The sequence below is a fragment of the Myripristis murdjan genome, chromosome 19 (genome assembly GCF_902150065.1).
Source record: "Myripristis murdjan chromosome 19, fMyrMur1.1, whole genome shotgun sequence".
Classification (NCBI taxonomy): Eukaryota; Metazoa; Chordata; class Actinopteri; order Holocentriformes; family Holocentridae; genus Myripristis; species Myripristis murdjan.
The window spans coordinates 17,315,312-17,333,125 of record NC_043998.1 but is presented as its reverse complement, the minus strand read 5'-3'; the positions used below and the strand labels follow the sequence as shown (position 1 = coordinate 17,333,125).

At 42.0% G+C, this 17,814-nt stretch overlaps 1 protein-coding gene across 3 annotated transcripts in view; it reads right to left on the bottom strand.

Moving 5' to 3' along the window:
* The window catches only part of spag9b (sperm associated antigen 9b), a 38,985-nt gene that overhangs the window by 8,158 nt on the left and 13,013 nt on the right, over positions 1-17,814 (bottom strand). Inside the window, exons 4-19 of one of the 3 annotated variants that reach the window (XM_030077075.1) lie at positions 17,327-17,424; positions 11,847-11,994; positions 8,314-8,740; positions 7,735-7,828; positions 6,781-6,905; positions 6,127-6,184; positions 5,520-5,672; positions 5,347-5,404; positions 4,868-4,998; positions 4,231-4,287; positions 3,628-3,630; positions 2,844-3,023; positions 1,731-1,860; positions 1,495-1,587; positions 715-876; positions 150-321 (exon numbers count right to left, since the gene is read on the bottom strand). In XM_030077075.1, coding sequence (XP_029932935.1) covers positions 150-321; positions 715-876; positions 1,495-1,587; positions 1,731-1,860; positions 2,844-3,023; positions 3,628-3,630; positions 4,231-4,287; positions 4,868-4,998; positions 5,347-5,404; positions 5,520-5,672; positions 6,127-6,184; positions 6,781-6,905; positions 7,735-7,828; positions 8,314-8,740; positions 11,847-11,994; positions 17,327-17,424 — 2,089 coding nt within the window. Of the gene's footprint in view, positions 1-149; positions 322-714; positions 877-1,494; positions 1,588-1,730; positions 1,861-2,843; positions 3,024-3,627; positions 3,631-4,111; positions 4,115-4,230; positions 4,288-4,867; positions 4,999-5,346; positions 5,405-5,519; positions 5,673-6,126; positions 6,185-6,780; positions 6,906-7,734; positions 7,829-8,313; positions 8,741-11,846; positions 11,995-17,326; positions 17,425-17,814 lie in introns of all 3 variants that reach the window. The other 2 variants (XM_030077074.1, XM_030077076.1) reach the window with 2 other exon arrangements.

The window sequence follows — 17,814 nt, the reverse complement described above, 5'->3', positions numbered from 1 at the left end:
AACAGAAAATATGTCATCCACAAATTCTGTTCTTTCGGGACAATCAGTAACTAGTAATTATGTCACCATGGTTTGACCTATGATTTTAAGATATATTTGGCCCATCAGCGTCATTTTGAAAAAGTTGGAGTGCTGACATTATCACTGACCTGGTACACTGGCGATGCACAGGACGTGGGAGTTACAAACAAAGAAGCTCTCCAGGATGTTTCCAGGCTGATTGGCATCGATGACGATGACTTTAGTGGTAGATTGGGTGCTGGTGCAGATCCACACCAGCGATGACAACTCGTCTTGCTGCCGCAGCTCCTTCTGCTGCTCCTGTGCTCACACAGTTAACAGAAAGAATCAAAGTGTTTGGTACACTTGTTAATATGACTCATGTGGCGTGGATTAGGTTGCCACTTTTGTGGCCACAGTTGCACTTCAAGTCAATGTTTTTTGAGATGTCTTTTTTTTTTTTTTTTTTTAATGAAATCACATTGCTGTATGCCGACACTTGACCTGAAACAGCTGTCATGGGCCTGCTGTCGCTGTATTTAAACTATTCTTCCCCACACTCCCTCTCTGGTTGTTTAAACTGTTATTGTGGCTGGACTGAAAACTGCCTCCCTCCACAGAATTTCAATCCCTGTTCAAGCCACCTGTATGCCTGATTTGAGGATTTGATTTTTCTGTGTCAACTGATGCGTGTGTGTGTGTGTGTGTGTGTACCTTGAGCTCCTGATCCAGTTTGTCCAGGCTGCTCTGAGATCCTGTCTTCCTCTGAGGACTCTCTGGTCCCGGCACGTCGTTGTAAAACACACTGGCTCCAACGATCGAACCACCATCTCGGGTTTTCCCTCCAGACAGGTTCACGCCCACTGCACACCACAGCTGTAATGTGCACACACACACACACACACACACACACACACACACACACCACAATTACAGTCAAATACAATGAATAGATGAATGAATAGTTCACTGTATGGATACATATCAATACAGTGAACTAATACTGTATCCATAACAATACACTGGTTTAGTATGGTGTATCAAAGCCAACAAGAGCCACACTACACTGCGGAGGCACATCACAACAAAGTCAGATGTAATTATCGTTTCACGCAATACACATTCTATAGTATTACAAAAATGACAATAGTTTAATAGAGAATTTAAGCTCATAGACACACAGTAAAATCAAACATATTGAGCTATCCACATGCTACATTATTTTTGGAATGATCATTACCATTAAGACAATGGGCCTCCTTTAATTTAATAAGATCACATATGAGGGCACTGAGAGAATTCTTCACATGAAATTGGTGATATGTAAAGACATTGAATATAGTCAAAAAATATTGGTTATCAGCAGCTTCAATGCAAAAGCACTGGCGCCCGTCCTCAAAAACATTCTCATTTGATGGCGAAGATGAACGCTAACGAGAGATTCTGTATACAGACACTATGATGGCTGCACACCAGCAAAGGAAGCACTAGTACCTTCATAGAAGCATCTTTCTCGTCCAGCGGTCTGAGGTAGACAGGTACGGGCAGATTCTTCATCTTGCTCTCTGTCTGACCCCCGTTGGCCACCTGAAACATCATATCAAGCCACAGGTGTTCTTGTATTATTGCTTGCTTGTAATAATGCTCACACACAGACCAGGCTTTCACATAATAAATACACCAGTGGACTAAGTTTACAGAAAGTGCTCTTATATTGGTTGTCTGCGTACTTTATACTTCTTGGGCAGGCTCCAGCCATAAGCCTGCACCCTGCCATCTTCCTTCTGGACATGGGCTTTGACCTGCTGGTACTGTGCCCTCTTCTGCTCTCGCCTGGACACCACATTTTCAGTCACCACTCTGTGGGGCACAGGAACAAAATGGTAACCAAAAAACATTCTCAGGTGATCAGGCCCCCCCTCCAAAAAATGAGCCTGAACAAGGCCATTATCGGTAGCAATTTGTTTGATTATGTTCGAAACTCCCATAATACAAAAAGAACACTCAGTTTGATTAATTCATGATAGGATGCATATAAAGCATTGACTGCTACCAAACTAATACCCCCTTAAAAATTAAGCTTTCAAGATAATTGACAAAACTGTGTTAAATATGCTGCCTTGCTGATTGGAACAGGCTAATACACAGCGTTCTGATTTAAAAGGTTTTAAAGCATTTGGCCTGTGTGTTTGAGCACTGAGCTCTCATTCACTTAAGTGAAAGTGTTGTATAAATAAGAGAAAATACAAGTAAAACCAGCTATGCGCTGGATTATATTGAACATATGACTGTTCAAATTGGATTAATGCTCTGTCTAACAGAAAACATTATCAAACAGTATCAAATCTAATTTCCCCATCACAGAAAATAAGATAAGATATTCCTTTATTAGTCCCACGGTGGGGAAATTTCAGTTTAGTTTGGAGAATCAGTGTAACCTCAAACAAATGACAACGTATTCTCTAAAATATACTAAACCGGTTACTATACCCATGCTGAAATGTCAAATGAATTGAAGACAAACACTAACTTAGGCAGATTTTTCAGGCCATCATCAAGGCTCTCAGATATGATGGAATGTTTGATCAGTCGTTTCACTTCTCTACACCTTTAATTTTTACACCATGTGCAATTAAAATAACCAACTTTGGTTTTAGTGACTTCTTCTTGTCATTCTTGTTTTGGCTGATGCCTAATTGCTGCTGCATGGGCTTCTGTTCTTTTTTGATAGTGCTTATGATTTATGCTTTTGAGCAAATGTGCCCAAAGAAATCACCAGTGCCGTAGTCAGCAATGCTCCAGTATCAACTGTTTTGAGTCACAATCCCCACAGCATGACTCACTCCTCATTAAGGAAGTCGAAGGCTTTGCTCTTGTCACTGGGCAGCTGCTGCAGGGTGCTGCTCCTCTTCTTGACGGACGGCTGGATCTGAGAGGTGGGCGCGTTGTACTTGACATTGACCGGGGCCTCCGTTGTCGGCTTCTTGGCTGCTCCGCCCGATGAACTGAACAAACGGCTGAAACTGGAGGTGTAAACGGCCGGGGGGAGTGTGGAGGGCAAGAGAAAGAGCACACAGAGACAAACATATGGAGGGGTGGACACAAGCAATAGCTCCAGCGGCAGAGGTAGGGTTCAACAGTCAAGGGTCACAGGCCATGAAATAGGTTCCCTTCCCATGCTAACACACCATGCTGACTTTCACCATGGCAGCGAAGCAACCTAAACGCTTATTCTACCTTATCTGTTAGCTTTATTAGAGCAACCCACCCCTGAGGCATCAGAGCAGGTCTCCACTCAGTGTTGGAGAGCAGGGAGTGCAGGGTTAATATTGTACACTGACTAAGCAGTTAGTCAACAACACAGAGCACAACAGGCCTGGCCACCGATAACCCCCACCCAAATTCTACAGAAAGTGCATAAGGAATTTATCAGGCTTTTTTGGGGTATTTCTTAGACAATATCAGATATATACATATATGCACAGCATTTCAAGGATTTGATATCTATATCTGTAACTTAAAAAAGAAAGTAATCTCTCTCAAAGCTCATCTGTTGCAAACTTGCTTCATTCCTGACATTACACTCTGAAAATTCCTCCCATCCCTCCCCTTTCCATACCAACACACCTTCTGCACACAGACATAACAACATCAGGCAGGATATAGAAGGGAAAAAGAGAAACAGGGCAAGAGAAACATGGGTTTATCAGATGAGTTGTTTTGCCTCTTGCCTATGCATGCCTCTCCAAATGTTTTGCCGAGCATTCAAATATTGTTCCTCTTCAACCCAAACCACAGTCATTCCAAGTGAAACTCAACAAAGGAGAGCCTGGAACAGGGCCGTTCAGATTCTTTTGTTTTGGGGTGAATTGTTTTAAAAGTGTCTTGGAGCGATGCTGCAAAGTGAGAGCTTTCACCAAGCTTGACGTTTACAAATTTCTTTGACTTTAATGAGAAAATAAAAGACTAATCTGACAGCGAGTCGACTCAGATCTGAAATCAAAGCCGCCGCTCCCTGGCTGGCTCTCCTCTTTGAAGAGTTTGTTGTCAGGATGAGAGGATCAGAAGCCACTCCAAATAGGCAACACCAACATATCAAAGATTTACCTACATTCTGGAGAAAACAAACCATACAACATGAAATAAAAGAGAAAAGCAAAATGAAAAACATAAAATCACATGTTTGATGGTATCTAAGAAGTCATGTAAATAGGCAAAAAAGGGGCTTACAACTGCCAGAGACTGGATTTCTTCTTCTCTGTGAGAGCGGGGTTCTCTCTTGATGCCCTGTTAGAGAAAAATCACATTCAATCAAAATCACATGCAGAGTAGATAGGTTGTGGCCACAACACACCATCTTTTAAATATAGACAAGCTTGTACCGTGGTATTATTGTGTGTAACCATGGTAGCATTACAAATCACTGTATTCTGTTGTGTGCATACAGAAAATGCCTTGCAGGTGTATGCATCTGCATGTCCATATTGTGTATCAAGGTGAATGTATAGATATGTAAAATGAAGTACAGTCATTTTCCCATTTGTAGCAATAACTCTGTATCTTAATGAATCTGTCTGCAATTCTGTTCAGCATAGTATTTTCATTTTGTGTATGATGTTTCTTTATTTTCTTTCCTTATGTAAAGAAGAAGGCAATGATGCCGGGATTTTTGAATTTTGAAGTTTCAATGTCTTAATCTGTATTTTAGTCCAATTGTGGGATCACAGCTAGTGTCAAGTCAGCAAATCACAATAATGTGCTGTAGTATTTTTAAAGAATTATAGAAGTAACTTTGTATATGTCAACACAGCACCCTGCAGCTTGAATAAAACACTTGTTAGTGAGTATGTTTTTGCCATGTCTTCACCGAATCATCTCTGTCCATCTGACAGCTTCCTGCAGCTCCATCAGCCTCTCCTTGTACTGGTTCCTCTCCATCAGGACTCTGGCCATCTCCACCCGGGTGAAGCGCTTCCTCTGCGCTGTAGGAACATCACTCTGCACGCACAATGCCGGAAAGGTCAGAATGACACCTCTGTTGAACGCTATTCAACACAGTCAATGAATATATATTCACAAACTCACACCATATGTGACAAGTCATGTGCACAAACTACATTGTCCTCTAATTAGTCATTTATTAGAGGAAGATCAATGTCATTGACCTCTGATATGATGGCTATAATACAGGTATGATGTCGGAGGTTTTTACCTTACTGACAAAATAAAATTCTGAAACACACAGCACTTTGAAGCAATATAAACATGTTGAAAACCACCAAGTTATTTCTTTAAGTCCTTCAAAACATACACATGTCAAACCCTTGCGTGAACTTAGCCACTCACATCATCCTCATTGTCATTCTTGGCCTTCTGTTTGGCCTCCTCCAGATCTGCTCGCAGCCTGCAGGTGAGCACAGAGACATGCATGTTTATTCACACTCAAATAGCAACATGTAAACAGATGGACACACAGCTTTGCATTCCATGTGATCGAGCCCATATCCAAAACAACTCACTTCTTCAGTTCCTCCTCTAATTCCTTGTTCCTCTCCTCCAGTTTTGTCTTGGCCTGAGTGACGGCGTCCAGCTCCCCCTGTAGAACCTCCTTCTCACATGACAGCTCATCTACCCGCGCTATCAGGTCATTTTTTACCACATTTAAAGCATTTCTGGATACAAAGACAAAATCAAATTCTCTTGTAATCTCTATAATGAACAGAAGATGGCAGCATTGTGCCATTTGTGACACAAAAACACATTCTAGTATATTGCCAATACTGCAAAAGGAGGCTATGTTTATTAACTTTTTAAATTTCGAGGACAGATATAAATGATGTGACATAATATAAGTAGTGATCTTCCTCCTAGTATTTAGCCAATATTAGCTGGTTATGAATACCCATCTTTGTAATAGAGTTGTAGCAGTAGTAGTAGTAATAGAGGTGTAAAACATAGACACAGGGGATTTACATGGCATTGCACAAGGACACATGGACAATATTTTGCACTATCGAACTCAGGTAATACTTATTGAGTAAGTAAGTACTGACGGAAGATTTCTAAAAACACAGATTGCTTCTAAAATTGAATTTGATGAGTGTGAAACTCATCATTTCTACTCACTTGGTTTCCAGCAGCTGAGCATTCTCTTGGATGAGATGTTCAACTTCTCGACCCATACCTGAAACATCATCAACATTACAAATATTAAATATACATTTCATCTTCTCACATGCACCAAGGTGTTATCATAAAAAGGGAAAATGTGTGTCACTGATTAAAAGGGGTTTCTCATGCCTGTCCTAAACTTACGTAACATGCTCTTATTCTTACCTAGAAAGGAGTAGTCTGAAAATCATGCAAGGATGATGCAGATTAGACAGAGGTTCGTGAGTCTGAATAATAACAGACTGAAAAATATTCCTGCAAGCTAAAAGGTCTCATTTGGACTTCTCTATTCTATTACAATACTATCCTTCACAGCACCACAGCACCATTCTAATCTATTCCAATGTTTCCATAAGAAGTCACAGAGGAAACTGAAACAGAACAGAGAATCAGGTAAACAAATGAAACGAGGAGCCAGTGAAGAGATCTAGGGGGAACGTAATGATACACACCGGAGAACTCATCTGTGCAGATGAAAAAGCAAAAGTTCCAGAGAGCCAAAGAGAAGACAGTTAAGAGAAAACGATCGTGTGTGTGTGGAACACTTGAGAAGCCATTGGCGGCTTTACACACCACAACATCAACTCCTGGAAGAGAGAGGCATCTTACCAAGCAGGTCGGCCCCTTCATCCACGTCTCCTATGAGGTCGTTTCCTGCTGAAGACAGCTCCTCAAACAGAGATTCAGTGTTACGGTCAAACGCCAGGTTCTCTATGCCACCTTTGGTTGGTGTGCTAAAGTGAAAGCAAAAGGAAATGAAATACAGGGAATAAGTAGAGGTGATTTAGAAGATGTGAGAGAGATGATTATTACAAGTGCATCAATACCGTTTTTTCAGCCTCATTATCAACCCCAAAACTGATATTGGTGCACACCTAATAATTATGGGGAAGGCATGACACTGAGATCTGATTATTTTGTTGAGTTACATGTGAACACAGCTTTTGCAACTAAATTGTTTTTTCAGCTCTTAAATAGGAGTGATTTTGCATGTTTAGTGCAATGCTATCTACAAAATGAATATACTTCACATTTCTGATTATCTTTTCCCAAAGGAAGCAGTCATATTGTAGAACTCTGATATAATTTTCCTCCCTTTTATCCAGCCGTTGGTTTCCATTCATTCCACTACGGTATGAAAATCAGAGTCTTCAAACTTTCTTCACACCAGTATTTCATCACTGTAATAAAATCCTCTGCATTAATTAACCCTAACCCTAACCCTAAAAGCAGCAGAACTATTGTGTTTTGACAACTTGACATTGGACGGTCTAGGTAAAAAAAAAAAAGTTTCTGGGGAAATGTTACTTGGCTGGATCTTGCAGTTTGACTATAATGAAAGTTGTTTTTTTCCCATTATACAAGTTTGATTTGTTGGACAGTCATTCTGCTTAGATTGAGGAAAAATATTGCACAGACCATCTCAACCATCTTTTACTCATAATAAAATACTGCAGCTACTTGGGATTTGGAAACTGGTGCAGTCAAATGTTTCACTCTAATGTTTTTTCCACTTATCGATTGGCACTAATAAGATAATAAATCAAATCATCTGTCTTCTACCTTGTTCCTCTGCAGCTGCCAAGGTCCATGTCCAGCTCAGGAGTCGACTCTATGATGGCCTGCACCTCAGACTTCTCCAGGTTGTCTGTTCCATCTAGTGAGAGGAGAGAGGGAAATAAGAGTGAGAATACAAACACATTCAGGTCTGACAGAAGGTTCACATTGTTCTCTCTATCTTAATTTCACTATTTTGGCATAAACTAGCTATGGTTTCAGCTGTGCAAAATAAAAAAAGATTTTACCAACCTACAGCACAAAATGGACATAAAATATCTACAGCAGTTTGACAAGGCCATTCATCATTGCCAATGAATCAACAATATCCAGATTTCTGGCCTTCAAAATTCATTTTGAAGTTACAAGTTGAACTTGAAAATTCATTTTCTTTCCTTACTCTCTGTTTTGTATTTATAACCCCTGTTCATCAGTATTTCAAGACAAACAGACTTGTGAAGGAGGAGACAACTTCTGCCCAAGCTGCTGCAATTCTTACTGGTACTAGAGAGGTTATAAATTGCTTAATATTTGCTTATTACTCTCTAAACACCACTGACAAATAACTGCAACTGCATTACTAACCATCGCTTGTGAGAGGTGTGGTGACAAAGTCCTGACCGCCCTGTCCACCTTGCACAGCTGAGATGTTCTTGCTGCTGTCCGGCTTACCGCTGTTCCAGTCTAAGTTCTTGTTGAGACCATCCAAAGCTTCTTGTTCCTGTAGGGGTGTGTCCACAGAATTCATAACAACATCTGAGGCAGGCTCCCCCTCGAGACCGGACATGGGAGTGGCTCTGTCATGGGGAGACACTGGTGTGGTGGACTGGGAGCTACCACTGCGTGTAGACATGGGGGTGTTTGATTTTGAGGTGCCACCCTGAGAGGACAGCGAGGTGTTGGATTTGGAGCCGCCTTGCAAAGATGTTGGAGCGCCACTTTTAGATCCACTTCCTTGGTTGGTTGGGGTGCTGGATTTGGAGCCTGGTCGCCTTGCACTGGCCATTTCATCCTTAAGATGGATGAAGAGTAGGAGAACAGCAAAGAGAACAAAGAATGAAAGGCTGAGGTCAGTTTTGTTTGTTCACTGATTTAACTTCAAGTTCTAGTTTTGTTTTCAGCTTTGAAAGCAGGCAACATCCAATTCAACAGTGATGGTAATATGCAAACCAAACACAATGACACTTAATAAAACAAAATCGTGATAAAGTCAATAACTTCAATAATGAATAAAAAGAAAAACACAAATGTAAAGAAATCCACTCCCCATTTTTTTTCACAGTGTAACTGTTAGAGCACTTTAGGCATAGAAATCAACACAGTCATTTAAAAGTAAGCCAAACTGATGGATGTTCACGCAACCCATGTAAAACAGTGTGCATCTTGTCATGCAGCTGAGCCCACCAAAAAACAGCACTAAGACCAAAACACTGCATGCAACCAGGGCCCTCCACCTCTGCACGAACTTAACCGATCCAACAAAAGTTCTGCAATCCAAACTATTTTAAAAGGCAATAAAATCTTATGATGTTCGTGTAAATCCTGACATCAGTTCAAATTAATGTTGATTATCGGTAGCTAAAAGATACCGGCTCATTTCACACAGTTAAAAACTGTCTGTTATGTTCTATTGCTATCAAACATCAACTTTGCGGCCAGCTGAACATACAGAGGTGGTTGGTCAGTAGCATGCAGGTGTCAGTGATATCACTTTATTTCATCAGACAGCACAGCAATGTCTAAACCATGGCTATTGTACAACACACAGAACAAGATATGGTAGTTTGGTTGATGCGGGGGTTACAGTTTGGGTCTGACTGACAGACGGGTCTACCTGCTCCTGTTCTGCCTCCTGAGAGAGCAAATTGTCCTGTGAACTTTCACCCTCTGCTGTGACTGGGGAGACTTGTGCCTCCAACTGTGCAAGAGAGGTATTACAATAAAAACCTTGCTTCACAATGGATTCAAATCATTACAAATACATTATATCATAAAGTTCAAATTCAAATAAAAACAATAATGACAAATAAGTCATTAGGAGGAGATGTGATAATACACTTGAATAGAAAGCTTCCATGTAAAGAAAAAGAAAACTGGAAACACACTGGTCACTGGATACCTTGTGTGGTCTCTTTACATAAAATACAAATGTAGTGTGAACACAAAATAGCAGGAAAATTAAAATCTCCAATTAGAAATGAATGGAAGCTATGTGTCCCAGGGGACAAAAACCCTGAAAAATCCTGTCTCTGAAACAAAGCAGTAGAAAAAAAAAAACTTGTAGCTTGAGGTTCAGCTGAGGAGTAGGCACTATTTATGGGCTCCTCTGACACAGAAGGTGACCTAGCTAGCGAAGGCTTTCCTCAAAATGATGAACTGGCATTTACAGGCTCAATCAAACACTTTCATAAGCTAACAGCGGTGGTATGTTGTGTGGAGCCTTCTGTGTACAGGTGATACATGCACCGAGAACAGTACAAGAGACTTTATCTAAGCCCTTTGAAAAATGTGGCAGGCCGATTTTCAAGCTCTGTTTTGCTCTGATCCATTAATACCACTGGCTTCAGTCCTATAAATAGCACACTGACTGACAGGAAAATAAATAAATATATAAAAATCAATCAATCAGGACAACAACAAAGCACCCACAAGGCTCTCTCAGTCACCTTGGACACTAGGGAAAGACTGCAGCACTTCATTAAACATATAGTTAGCACCTTTGCTCTAAGGCAAGTGTTGTTATATCAGTTCTACCGAAAAAAGACACAGTATAAGCAAAGTTTTATTCTCGAACATTGCCTCATTCAGAGTTTCTCATTTCCATCTTGTTCAACTGCTCATCTCTCCTCGTCCTCCTAAACCGATCCATTGGTTACTCTGCAGCCTGCTGGGAGTATCTCCTCTCACATCCCTTGCCTGCATGCTGGCGTCACTCACCAATGTTGCTATAGTAGCGCTGACCAGCCAATCAGAGGCTAGCTTCGCTCCTCTCCCTCTCTGATAATCTATTCCTAACAAAAGCCTTGAGCAGCCCCCCCACCCCATAACCTCCAGAGAGTGAGAGGGATCATTAACTGTAAATCTTTGGAAAATGTCAAGTCAGAGGCCATAACACAAAGGCATCCCTGTGTATCTGTACTGCAGGAGCCTGGCAAAAAGCGTGAGTGGTGTGTGAGTGTATGTGTGTATAGAGGTTGAATGCGAGGGATTCACTGTGACACTTCTATTGTCCTGCGGGGCTCTGGGCTAGGTGCTCAGAAAAGAAGCTCAACAGAAACAGAGAGGATTCACATGAGGGCTACCGGACAAGAGATTCTAATAATATAGTTTAAAATAGCCCAGCCTTGGGCCTAAAAGCAGGCTTTATGTGTGACAAAAACACATGATGACAATTTGTGCCCTTGCTCACATGTAACAAAGGCAGATTCAGCTCCTGAGAGGGACAACATCAAAACCAAATTAACAAGTGAATGCGATGGTTACTGATCCATGCTATTTTTGCGCATCCTCAAGCGCCTAAGCTGGCAATCATGAAGGAACTCAACACAGCTGCTGCTTAAAATTTGGGTTACCAAAAGCCAAACTACTTCCTCATTCATATGATCTCCTTCTGACCCTGACTAGTGTAATAACAAATGAAAACTTAATAGACAGTCATTAATATTCATGACAGAGCCTTGTTCGCAGTACGGTTTCCAACAGCAACAATGTGAAGACACTCTGTCCTTTCCCCCTCCCTTGAGGATAAGGCTGGCCCCCGAATGGTACCACTTCCTCCGCTTCCTGGGCTCCATGCCACCCCGTTTTACACACACACACACACACACACATACACACACACACTCTGCTTAGAAATTCTGGACACACTGACCAGTCGTTCCTCTCTGAATAGATTTGTATTCTTTCCTTGGCCCTCCCTGGCACTGAGTGTTCACATTTTGTTTCCACACACTGTCTGAAGTGACTAGCAATGATGTCACCACTCAGGTCCCTGGGAAGCACTACAAGCCAAGTTACAACATTATCTGAAGGTGTACAAGAAGTGATCCTGCGTAAAGGGAAAAAAAAAAACTCAGAAAACTTCAACCAGGACCTGTGTGTGTATGTGTGTGTCTTACCTTGAGGCTGGTGTTGGAGCGCGGGTGGCTGAGGTCGTTAAATCTCCAGGGCTCGGTCGGGGTTTCTACAGGTTCCCTCTGGAGGTCAGGGGTCATACCATCAGTAGCAGGAAGTGGGAATATACCCATGGAGATGGGACGCTCCTTCCTGGATGAATAAAGTATGATTTAGACAGACACACTGACTTGAAAGTCTGTTCACATAGGAAGAGAGTAAATGATGACGTTTATGTCCAACTTATTTTCTGGGTAGGTTCTGAACACCCAAAACCTTGATGTATTTTTTTACAATTAGCTTAGTAAAAGAATGAGTTGCTGCTTCCAAGAATGGTATTTAAATGAACAAGATTTATAGTTTGTAATATGCAGTGAAGGCTATAGTATGCATTCCACACAATACACACCCAGCTGGACATCTTTTAGTCTGAATGTGTTAGCCCATGGTGTGATGAACTCTCTGTAGGGTGTGTGACACTTGTAGACTGGGTTGCAGTATGGGGTGATGAATAAGGATTCTGCTTCACAATACCAGGGGTCTCATATTGGTAGGGCCCTATCTTGTCAAAGTAATGCCAATACTGTTTCTAAAATGGGCTGTATAACAGCCAAGCAAAAATGCAAACTTGAAATGCAGGGGGAGCAGCAGACTTAAGACAGAATTTTCCCTGCATAAGTTAGTTTTCTTAGCCTGAATTTAAATTAGTCAATTTCCCACTGGAGTAGCAGCAGATGAGTACAACCTGGTGTTCATTCCTGATATTCATTACTGAACCGCAACTAAACAAACTGCAAGACATGATTGAGTCAAGACTTCACAGAGAGGTGTTTTGGCAAACTCTCCCCTGGAGACAGTTTGCACTGAAGTGGTGGGTGGTGATATCAAGTGGGGTGCATCATAAGCTCCATTAACTCCAGCCTCTTAGCTGAGGCAATAATGCAAATCCATTTGAATGTGTCTGTGTTCTGCTATCTGTGTGATTAAAAGGAGGTCAGCTGAGGATCTTCACACAATAGTGGGACCATGATGGCTACAAGAAACACCTGTTAGTTTCCCCCAATCCTCATGATAAGAGTGACACATTCCTGTGGAGTACGTACACACACACACACACACACACACACACACACACACACACACACACACACACACACACACACACACACACACAACTTCCACATAACTATATCATCTGTAAGCACATTGAGACCAAAAATATCCATCAAACTAACACATATGAACACACCAGAGATACAAATTAAAAACTTATCTGCTGTGCCACGAGTCATTTTTAGAAGTCCCACTTGAAGGGAATTGGCACACAACAGCAGCAGTTCACATTACAGTGACTAGGTATCAAAAGGTACAGTGGGACAAAAACAATGGCTGCCATGGTGGAAAAAGCAAGCGACAGGCAGCACTGAAAAGCAGCAGCCGCTACACAATAGACACACCACCATATTGAGAGAGGCAGAGGTCACATGCAGGCCAGTGATAGTGACCAATGCTGCCTTTTGTTATATAGCGTGAGTGGCGGCAGTAAAAATCATGCACTCAACTGACAGTTCTCCTGCTCCTGGTTTGCCTTAATCAAACAAACAAAGCTGCATAATTAGCTGTTTGTTAAATTTTAAGCAATCACGACCAACATCATTGACACTGCAGCAAAGCGATTCTGAGATGGGATGATCTGTAGTGGTACAGTCCTCTCTATTTCACCCTGTGTCTCTCTTGACCCACTTTCAGTGCACAGTCTCACACGGATTGACTACAGCACAGCCCACACATGGCAACGACACAGTGACTGCATGGCTAACAGGCTGCCGGTGTGGAGACAGAAAACATAGTGGACCAGAAAGATAAATTAAGATTATCAATGTCATACATCAACATACCAAGCACACACGCACACACACACAAAAGCAGAGCTGTACCTGCTGGGTCTGGGTAGGGATGGTAAGGAGGGTAGGGCAGGTAAGCCGCCGGTGGAGACGGAATAGTGAACCAGCAGCAGCACTGACAGAGACACCAGCACAGCAGAGTTGATGACCACTGCTCCCCCCACGAAGCCAAAAACAAACAGCAGCATACACCCGGGGCTCATGGCCCCCCCAGATCATGGCCCAGTGCCCCACCAGGGACCCGGAGGTAGGGGGCACAGCCGGTGAAAACAGAGCAGGAGGGTCACTGAAGCTCCAATATAGCCTAGGCTGGTGTTAACTGGAGGCCAGCACCTGTAATTATGTCTAAAGAGGAGCTGGGAAACGCGGAATCCGGGTGGTGAGAGAGTGCTGCCACTGTGGAGCGGTGCCTAGTGCGTGCTGCAGCTCAACCGAGAGGCAGACAGAGAGTGAGAGCAGGTCAGAGGCAGAGTGATCGCCCAGCAGCAGTCACAACAACCGTAATCCCGGTGGCTTCAGCGGCAGTAGCAGCAGAGATTGATTAGAGCAGAGCGGGGCCAGAGACAGCAGAGCAGCAGATCAGCCACAGACAGGGGAAAGAGGAAGATGGGAGGCTCTGGCAGCAGCTCCGCTCCTCTTGTATCTTCCTGTGGCAGGTGATTCTCCTTTCCTTCCTCCCTGGCTTCTTCCTTTGCTGAGCTGCGACACTGCTGCCGCTGTGCGGTCTAGAATACTCTGACGCTTTCCCTTTCTCACTCTGAGAGCAACCACCACGCCTCCCTCCCTCCCTCCCTCTCTCGGATGCTGAGGCAGCTCGTTCCATATGCCTCCTCTCAGCCTGTAGCTTATTGGCTGCAAAAGGGGGAGACCAAGTAAAAAGGGGAAAAAAGCCTCTGGGAAGTGGCAGCGTCTCTGCTTTAATTCAAGGAATAGTGAGGGGGATACAGAGGGAGCTACCTTGCAAGCATGCACAGACACAGTCCATTAAACAATTTAATAGGCTAATCATGAACCTCCCCTAAACCTTAAATAAAAATGATAATGTTTATGATGTTAACTATATTGTTCAAAGCGAGGAAATTCACTGTTCTTTTGTATAGGGGCTATTTAAGCACTTAAGCAAGACGGCTGTTGATGCTTATCAACAAAAAGGCATCATCCCAGGTCTGTCCATAAAATACATGTTGAATAAAAAAGGAACAATGTGATGACATGGGGAGCAGGTCTGGTGATCTCCTGCCTCCCCACAGCCCTGAGTCACAAAGCTCGTCATCCCATTGCAGGAGATTACTCTGACAACAGCCAAACAACTGCCCTGATTTCACAATATCCACTGCAACCTAAATCACACATCGAACTTTTACCTCTTCCTATGGCACCTTATGTCAGTGTTTCTTCTCCATATTTTCAATTCTTGCAATTCATTTTATGTTCAAATCTCAGGACATAAACCTCACTAAATGACTCCTAATAGCTATGTTATGAAGCCCTTTGCTTTGTATTTAGCTTTCTATTTTCCAGTTATCCATCCTTTCCTTCATCCATTCCTTGTTTTCTATTATTATTATTCTTCTTCTTAATTATTTTGCATTGGCAGGCTACCTAACCCACTTCCACAGAGGACGCCTTTCAAGAAGATAGTGTGTGTGGGAGGGAAGCCTGCAGTGGTGAAAACACTCTAAATCCAAGTAGTCCACTACAGCCGCACATATTGTAACCACCCACAAAGATGTACACTGAAAACACTGCATCTGGCCATCTTCACTGTCTGGAAAGATATTTATATATCTTATTTATAAGATCTTTTTCTTAGGCGAAAAATAGCTGCCAAATGGGATAATTCTGCTTGTTTCCTGTGCAGTTTCACTTATTTCAGGAATTTTCCTCAATATGATTCACCATCTTGAAACAAAGTATAAGAAGGCAGACCACTCAACTCACATCAAGAAACACCACTTAAATAAAGATCTTTAAACAAGCTTATTTGCTGTGTAACCAAGTGAAAGTATCTCACTCCACAAGCTAAATGCCAGATTCAATAACTTTGAAAGATCTGTATGTTGTGCAGTAAAGGGCAATTATGTATTCTTGCAGATGCCCATTTCCCTGGCCTTTCAAAACCTGCCTTCACTTGAAAGTGCCAGTGCCTAGGAAGTATTTAGTGCGTTTCAATAAAAAGGTGTTGCGGAGTAAAAGCACTGATCTAAATTGTCATTAAGGATCAGCATGTAGAGGATGTTCAAGGAGAACTGAGGAACAGTCAAAGATCAGAGTTCCCTCTATGTGGAGGTCAAGGCCAATGACCTGGAAAATGAGATTTATCATTTGCCAAGTCTATCACAGGATGCTGTGTAAGAGGCTCCTCTTACACTGACAGGGAGCATATAATCAGCTATGGTACGTGATTACATCAACAGCATATGCTGCAAGTCAAGCTGCTTTACATTAGCCTAGCAAATCAAATGTGTACACAGTGACTATGCTGAAGTGTGAATGACGTCAGTATCTCACTCCAGAGGATGGGGCAAGGAACCCCCTTGCCCAATGCACCCCCATGCACTCTTTCACTCACAGACACACACACTTTCCTAAAGTGAGGCATTGCTTTTCATTATAAAATCTTCTGTTTTTACTGTCGTGTTTTTTTACTTATTCATTCATTGTTTTGTATGTATGTAGTGTACTGACCTGAGCAAAATTAATTTCCCTTGTGGACAATAAAGAACATTGTTCTATCCACGTATCCATCTATCTATCCATCCATCTAGCATTCTATCTATGTAGCTATCTATTTATCTATCTATCTACCTACCTACCTACCTACCTACCTACGCTGCCCCTGTTGCACACTTTGATGTGCTTGCTTGCAATTTTCCCGGAGCAAGATTTTTCATGTCCCTCTCCAAATGTTATTCCAGACTCACCTTATCCCACATTTTGACCAAATTTCAAAATCTGACTATTTACTACTCTGCTACTGTTTGTCACCAACCAACAAAATCTGTTACACTAAAAATGCAGCCTCCATTCCTTAGTTTCATGACTGGTAATTCTAACTTGCAGTTGGAAAGACTAGCCTGGTTCTGATTTAGATGCGAGTCAATGCAAGTTGCACATTATTTCTCCCTGCAAGATGCTTATTTGATTCATGCAAAACATTGGTAAGCTATTGATAGTGGCGTGAGATCAAGACAGGCCCTTACAATATTTAAAAAAAAAAAAAAAAAGAAGAAGAAGAAAAAAAAGAAAATGAAAAAACAAAGGGCTACATTGTTTTGCAGCTTCTGCCATTTGGGACATGTGCACTATGGCAACGTTGTGATTTTAGTCAGTTGTAGGCATGTGCGAAATCAATCATTCTTCATTATGTTATTACGTAGAACCTAAATAGAGAAAGGATGACCCCCAAATACATTAATTTAATACAACATATAAAAAGATGCAGACAGGTTTTGTCCTCTGTTTCATAAGTATATGATGACCCCCAACCCCCCTGCCATACTATTTCTGGGCTCACAATGTTGACAAGTATGTGAGTCAGTGATTAAAAAGTGTGATGTCGCTGGGTTTGGTGGTCTCACCGTGCTCTGGCTGATGTGCCTGTGTCTGAGGGCTCTACTGCTGCTGCTGTATGTTGATGTTTAGTTCGTTCCAGGTGCTCCATGTAGCTGTGAATCATCTGGAAAGGACATGATACGCAGAGAATGGAGGGATTAGCAATGGACAGTTTTCTTTTTGATGTACACAAAATCACACTCACTTTGCAAACCCGATGGTACCGAGTCTTGTGCATTGGTGTTTTATGTGCTGAAATCTACTTTGGCATGTTATGTCACTGTATTTAACTCTCCTGAAAGGTTCCACTTTCCAAGACATTCACAAAACAAGGTTACAACACAATGATAAAAGGCTGAAAAAGTAAAACAAGACACTATGTGACAGAAAATGATTATGATGAGAACGCCTGCTGTCTTTAACAGTCATTATCTATCACATTAGCTACACTGTGTCTGTGCACAGTGTGACACTCAGGCTCACAATGCACTATTTAGATCTACTGACAGTGTGT